General features: G+C 43.9%; 1 protein-coding gene across 1 annotated transcript in view; it reads left to right on the forward strand.

The window, feature by feature from the left end:
- The first annotated feature begins 498 nt into the window (after positions 1 to 498).
- FOXI3 (forkhead box I3) overlaps positions 499 to 7295 on the forward strand; it is a 9728-nt gene continuing 2931 nt past the window's right edge. Inside the window, exon 1 of the mRNA XM_009882556.1 lies at positions 499 to 688. Coding sequence (XP_009880858.1) covers positions 499 to 688 — 190 coding nt within the window. The remainder of the gene's footprint in view (positions 689 to 7295) is intronic.

Raw genomic sequence — 7295 nt, forward strand, 5'->3', positions numbered from 1 at the left:
TTAAAACAAGGTTTACCCATTTGGCATCGCTACCTTATCTGTCCACTTGATTTTCCAAAGGTGCACAGTATTATGCTTGTACAGTTCTAACTTGCTCATTAGGAGTGAAATTTTAACCAAACTGATCTCAGATTCCTGCTTTTGCTGCCCGAAGCTTCCATTAACAGCAATCCTTTCACTGGACCACTTCCCCTCATCAGACACTGGCGTAGTATACGTGATATCAGATAACATCTACACAGCCAAGCAGACTGAACAGAGCTCAAAATGTTTCTTGCCAGTAGACATGGCCCTGTGGGTCTTAGCACATGTTGCTCTGCATCATAAGAGTGGGTTTTTGGCTTAGACAATCACATGGTGCTCAGCCCTTCTCATAAGAGCCATACTTCCAAGAGAGGGCAATTCTTATTTAAGCATCACAGCAGTATCCAAATTGCCCAAATCACCTGCCTGGCTGGGCACTAAAGCCTGGACAGAAATATCACTGCATCAGGCGAAATGAAGCACAGTGCAAAGACGGCAAACCAACCAAGGAAAGCTCTGAGTCTGGAGCTGGAATACAGTACAATGTTCAAGGTAGGGCTGATTGATGGTGGGAAAACGGGAACATGGGGGATCACTGTGGACAGTCCACACACATGCAGAACGATCCAAGCTAAAGTTTCTCTTAGTACCTCTCTTCTTTCAAGTATGTATTAGAAAAAAATGTCCCATCTTGATTTTAAAATTGGTAGTATCCACAGTAAGTGGATACTGAGAATCCACAGTAAGTCCTGGTAAGTTGTTCTAACAATTACGCATGATAGTTAAAATCGATAGTTTGTGCTTAATTCATTTGCACCCAAAGGTGTTTAGAGCTGTCTGAGGTTCCCTAAGGTATGTGAGACATCTGCAACGCCTGACATATTTGAAACAGTGCCAGTGGGAGACCACTGGAGACTGCAAAGCACCTCAAATAGTCCCAGCTACCCCTGCGTGAGCAGCTGAACTGAGCACCTTCTATCTGTCCTGCTTCAGTTCTGGCCACTGGTTCCTGTTACAACTTTGTCTTTTATCCTCATGCTTCTGCTCTTGCATAGGTATTTAGAGACTGCAAACAAGTCACCCGTAATATTTGCTTCCTGGAAGTGATTAAAGTGAGTTCCTTGAGAAGCTCCAAGGCTTAGCTGCATGTCGTGTGCAGTGCTATCTTCACAGGAACACGGTTCCTACTGGTTTTATTTGATGTCCCCTAGCTCTTGTATTTGACTAGATAGTAAACAACTTCACCCCTATTACTCCACCCCGCTACTAATGATTTTATAGGTGCTATCATAATTTGACGCACTACCAATATGAAATAATTATAATTCATAGAATCATTTAGGTTGGAAAAGACCCTTACGATTGTTCTTTATTTCTATGCCTCATTGACCCCAAGATCACAACAAGGAACAGATGATTATTCACAAGAACCCAAACAACTTTGAAAAAAGAAAATATTATTAATTCCCAGGATGGACTCCATCACTCATCAGTCTTGGATTTTGTTCCTAAATGTGTCCTTTTACTTCTCCATATTGAAATACACTCTGCCCATTTGCTCCCAGTTGCCATGCAGAGACCGAGGTAGCTCTGTGTCAGTGAACTGTCCTCTTCATTAACACTCCATAGCCCCAGTTTTCAATTCCTACACATTTGGTCTACAATGATTCTTTATTTTACCCCCAGATCAATGACAGAAACAGAATAACGAACCAGTTGCCATAGGATTTCCCTGCAAAGAGACTCAAGGATTCAGTTTTCACAGTGACATTTGAAAATCTCTGTTTAACCAGTTAGATCCACCTAATTTGCACCATGGTAATTTTATACCCTTTTTTAAAAATCCACCTCCAACATGGTATTAACCAAATACTTTCAGAAATCAGTTACACCAAGAATTGCTCACTCTTACTGTAGGACAACAACAAACTGATTGGACAAGGCCTATTTTCTATATACACATACTCATTTGTATCAATTTCATTGCCTGCCTTTAAGAATTCATTGATCAGGTGATGTGCCCACTATTTCTTGCCTTTAACAGTGACAGGCTGACAGTCTTAGCATTACCCAAATCATTTGGCCAATCCTTTTAAATAATGAGCCAATATCAGCTTTCCTAGTCCTCTAAAATCTTTCTAGTTCCCCAAAACTAAAAGGCAGCATTAACGGCCCACACAATATGTTCCTGGTTCCAAAAGTTCTGAAACTCTTGGCTGTGAATTACTGGGACTGGCCTATGATAAAATATTTAATTTATGTGGTTGCTATTTAACATAATCCCTAGTTACTAATGGAGCCCAAAATGCTCTTTCACCAGCACCTGATACTAATACACTATCTGATTTTCTCCCCCAGACAAACATGAAAAAGAAATATTAATTCAATAGTCCTCCATTTCCTTGTGGTGGCAGTGATGGCAGCAACTGCCTTTATCTACTAAGTTTTGATTATTTTTACCTTAGCTGACCATAAATTTATCTTTATGTTTTTCTACTTCCATTACTCATTCCAGGGCAACGGTGGCCTATTCAGATGAGTTAAGACCGAAAGATAGCGGCCTTTACCTTGCTCTATAGGAGTGATTACTATAGGGCAACCAGCCCAGAGCACTAAGCTCCATTTCAAATATCCCATTACATATCAAAAACACATAAAAAGCCCAAAAATGTTGCTTTATTTCAGCCCAAGTCAGCTTCTAGCTTTAAGCAGGAGGGATGAAGCTCTCTGCTTAACACTCCTCCCAGAAAAGACACTATCTGATACTACCAAGTTTGTCACACCTCATTGTCAGGTGGATTTTTTTATTGTTGCAAAAATAAAACGAGGAAGGATTAAATTCGTGGGATCGGAGTGGGGATTTTAAAATGCTTTTTATGAATCTTAAGCCCGAGGAGAGGCAGGAGGAATGCAGGGCACTGAGAGCTTCTGCAAACATGCTTCCAAACATCTGGAGTGTGTGCTGAATCCACCTGCAAACAGCTGACTTCCTTCTGTCTCCCACCAGGTTCCTCTTCCCCCCAAAACCTCAAAATCAGGCTTCTTTCCCAGTTTTGGTGAAATCACTTCTGACATGCAGAGCTACTGAAGCCTGCTCATATCCCTTTGTGCCCCAAAACTCTGGAATTCCCACTTGCAACTGTCTCACTCCCAAGGTGTCTGTTTAATCCCACTTTTATTAGGAGCACAGCACCCGGTAGGTTACAGAGGTTACAAACAATGAAGCTTTTATCCAAACTGGCTAACAAGTTGCTAATAAACTCTCATTCACGAAGGGGCTAAGCAGGACCAGGCTAAAACTAACCTGAGGGGGTTAAAAAAGGGAAGGGAAAAAAAAAAAAAAAAAGGGCTTCGGAGAGCATTCCAGTTCCTTTAGAGCTGCATCGTGACCCGGTCCACAGCCCTGAAACACTTGTGCGAGCATAGCAGACAGATAGAGCATCCAGGATTGGACACAGAGCAGAACTGCTTCTTTCAGCTATGCTGTTCACTCACAGCAGCCTAAAGTGCTGGAGTAACTACGGCTTGCAATAAACTATGATTTATTCCTCGCTTTGTGGTGGAATCCAGGGGCTGCATCGTGCTCAGTGCCATATAAATGCACTGGGAAAATACTTGCTGTCCCAAAATGCTAACCCTCAGTCTGTAGCCTGTAGTGGTTTTATGGAGACCATGAAGTAGAAACAAAACCAAACTGAGCCTGTTGTTGGTAGCCTGAAAAACTGTGGAATGAGGACACCTCCCCAGGAAATGTTGTAGGGTCTGAAATATCAAGAAAGATTTGAAAACCACTGATTTTATCGTAAGGTAAGTTGGCAAAATTTGATCGCCAGAACTTAAGTCCAATAGATGACTAGATACAGGGAGGAGGAATATACATTATTCTCCTTAGGTAAGGGATAAAAATTACTTCAACCTGTATATACGTACACAGAACACCCTTCCCAAATTCACGTCAGTGAAACATTTATTGCACACCATCAGACATTCTCTCTCTGTTACCCATTTACAGGACAAATAAGAGGGTGAGTGAAAAAAAGAGACTTTCTTAGAGCAGATTAATTGGTGTAAAGCACCCAGTCTAGGAAGGAATAGGCTTAACTGTAAATAAGAGAGTGGTACTAAAGCTTAAATTTAATTTGAGCTGTTCTTAATCAATTCCTTGATATTCTTGAGAGTGGAGCTATGGTCCTGGATCACTGCGAGAAAAAAGGATAATTTTCCTGTTTTGTCCCAGAGGATGAAGAACTCATTCCCAATTTCATTTATGACTCTGGAGAAAGATACAATCTGGACACGAAGAATTCTCTTATATGTGGGCCATCGAGTTACTTCCTTGCCTGTTGCCAGCCCTAGGGAGAAGTGAAACTTATATTGCAAATGCAGCAAAAATAAATCAAACCAAACCTGTGGTTCCTGCTTCACTGCAGCAATTCAGAGCCTGATGTCTCTCCTACTGGTAAGTCAATAGTGGCCAGTACGGTTTATTATATCCTGATCCTCCAACATGTTCCCTGTGCCTAGACATCAGCATCCTTGAGAAACAGAGAGAGACACAGGTGGGTGCAGGTTATCGGTCGCCGCTGCGAGACTGGGTGCTCAGGTCTGAAGCATTTTCAGGTTTCCGTGTTCAGCTGTACACACCTGAGATTCACAACCGGAAAGTTAAGCTTGTACCTGCATGTTCAGAGGAGCAGAGCCTTAGAGGCAAAGACAGTGTCTTCCTAGCAGGGGGAAAAGTGCTTGCCACATGCACGACAAGGACAAGCACAACACCAAAGCCAATGGTGTGGCTAGCACAAGGCAAGGTCGGGGAGGATCTTGCTCTCCTGCAGCACATTTTCTTGGGAAGTCTTGAAACACTTCCCAAGGCAGCTGGCTGGAGAGGTTCTCACGCAATCGCAGCTGGCTGGGGAGACGGTTCAGCCCCAACTCCCAGGGGCCATGGGCTCCTCTACCTGGCAGACCTCACTGCCACACTCATAATGCCAGTGCTAACGAATGTCCCAGCAACTTAGTAATAACAGAGTAATTTCACAGTATTGCTCAAGCCCGACCCCAAATCTGCTCTCAGTGGTGGACAGTAGCCCCAGACTCTTACCTTGAAACTGATTTCAGTTTTGCATCTTGGCACTTTGCTTGCTGGTTTCTCAGTGCGTTTCTGAAAGGCAAATGTCTCCCAGACCTCTCTGGAAAAAAGCAGCATTTAGAAAGCAGAGAGGCAGAGTCCTGGATCTCTTCGTGCTGCTCTCCTCGTGCCTTGGCAGAAGGGAACAGCAACAGGTTTGTACTGAGAGCTGACGATGTTTCGAGGCAACACTGTATGCTACTTGCAGGATAAACACATTAAGAAAATGAAACATTTTTACAGCCGTAACACCATCAAAGCTTTACTCTTTCCACTCTTTAAATTAAGTGTTGGTTTGCATATCCGTGCCATCCCAGCTATGTAGTAACCTCTCTAAAGCTATTTTTGTTTCACGTTCCTTACTATTTGGTAAAGCAAGCTGGAGTTTTCTGAGGACACGCATTTTTATTAGAGCTAATTCAGCATTATTTTCTCACCCGTTTCCTTTGTTGGAAGCAGAGAAATCAACTAAAGAAAACTCGAAGGCAGCATACCATGCCTCTGAGGGAAACTGCCTTCCCCACCTCGTCATAGCCGGGCTGCTCCTCTAGATGGCTCTGCCTTTGCCCAAATACATGAAATCCCTGAAGCAAAAATCGCAATTTCGAGCGATACGATGATACCACTGACTGCTCCTCTTCCTCCTGCAACGATCATTGGATTTTTCAGCAAACGGATAAACAGAAAATTGTTGTAATTTTAGAGAATAACATTTTCGGTTTAGCTTTTCAAACACTGAGGGAAGTTGCTTTTTAAAAATCTACCTGCTTTTTGTCCTTTAGATGCCCTTTCTAGCTGTGATTTCCCCATAAACTGCTTGTTTTAGATGCCTGTTGTCCGGTCAGACTTCAAATCAGCATTTTCCAGTGAAACCCTTCCCCAAAGAGATGCAGAGCTGTTATAAATAATAAAGGCAAGGAAGCTGAGAAGGGAAAAGACACCTTGCAGAACATAATGTAGAATTTTCTGCTGCTCTGGTTATCCAAATACACACGGTAAGCTCTTTCCCCAGAAGATACAAAATAAAATCAGCAACAGTGACAAAAAGAAACAAAATAGCAACAGAAAAAAAAAAAACCACCACCACCCCCCCCCAAAAAAAACCCTGAAACCAAACACCTTCTCTTATGAGAAAAAGAGGAAACTCAAAATCATAATTCTTCACCACACTCACTTTTAAGCGATTCTGTGTCCCCCCAAACTGTCCGTTCACTAGTTTTAAAACGAAATATCATGGGGAAAATCCTCCAATTATTACATCCCTGCCCAGATCACACGGGGGATGAAAATTTGGAATTGGGTCTAGCCCGGGAAAGCTGCCCCGGTTCGGCTTCACTGATTTACATGTGCCTTTATTTTATCAGAGACATAAAATGCGAAGACTTTTCCCAAACGCGCCTCTCTCCCCAAAATCCTGATGTCAAATCAAGACACCCGGCGCTTGCAACTTTGAGGAGAGCGCTTCGCATGTCTACCTGGAAAGGGGATTTTCACGCATTTTTACCAGCAGAGAACGGAGTAACAATCCCGTTTAAGACCCGGGGATTTACAACTTCTAAGCGACTGACAAAGACTAAATTCTCCCGCAAGGCTGACCGTATTTTTCTTGTTATACGTGTGCTTTGCCCCGGACGAGAAGGATTTGCTGGAGCCGGTCCCCGTACAAACCCCGGGGTGTCGGGATGGGTATGAACACCGAGAGCTTTTTCTCTGCATAAGGAAGCGCTTTCCCTCAAGTTCCCCCGAAGCACGAAGGCGAAAATCAACTTTTATTCATTAAATCGCGCCCCGCGACCGCCAGCCCTTTCCTCCCGCAGTACGGAGCGAACGCGCCGATGCTGCTTGTCCGTTTAATTTCGGGCAATTCCTTATGCAAAGCTCATTCACTGCGATCTCAGCCCCGGCTGTTACGAGACGGGCGGCAAAATGACACATAAATAACAGAGTTTAGGCGAATTTCAGCCTTCGCGCTCCCGTCGGGGCAACGGCTGCGATGCTCATCTCCCCCAGACTTCAATTTCGGGGCCGGTTTCGGGGGCGAAGGGGTCAGGAACGATCGCATCCGTGGGGAAGGTGGAGGGGGGGGGATCATCCCTGAGCGCCGGGGCAGCGCGGAGAGCCCCGGTGGAGAGGGGGATGGGGG

Source organism: Charadrius vociferus, unplaced genomic scaffold, assembly GCF_000708025.1.
Source record: "Charadrius vociferus isolate BGI_N301 unplaced genomic scaffold, ASM70802v2 scaffold213, whole genome shotgun sequence".
Classification (NCBI taxonomy): Eukaryota; Metazoa; Chordata; class Aves; order Charadriiformes; family Charadriidae; genus Charadrius; species Charadrius vociferus.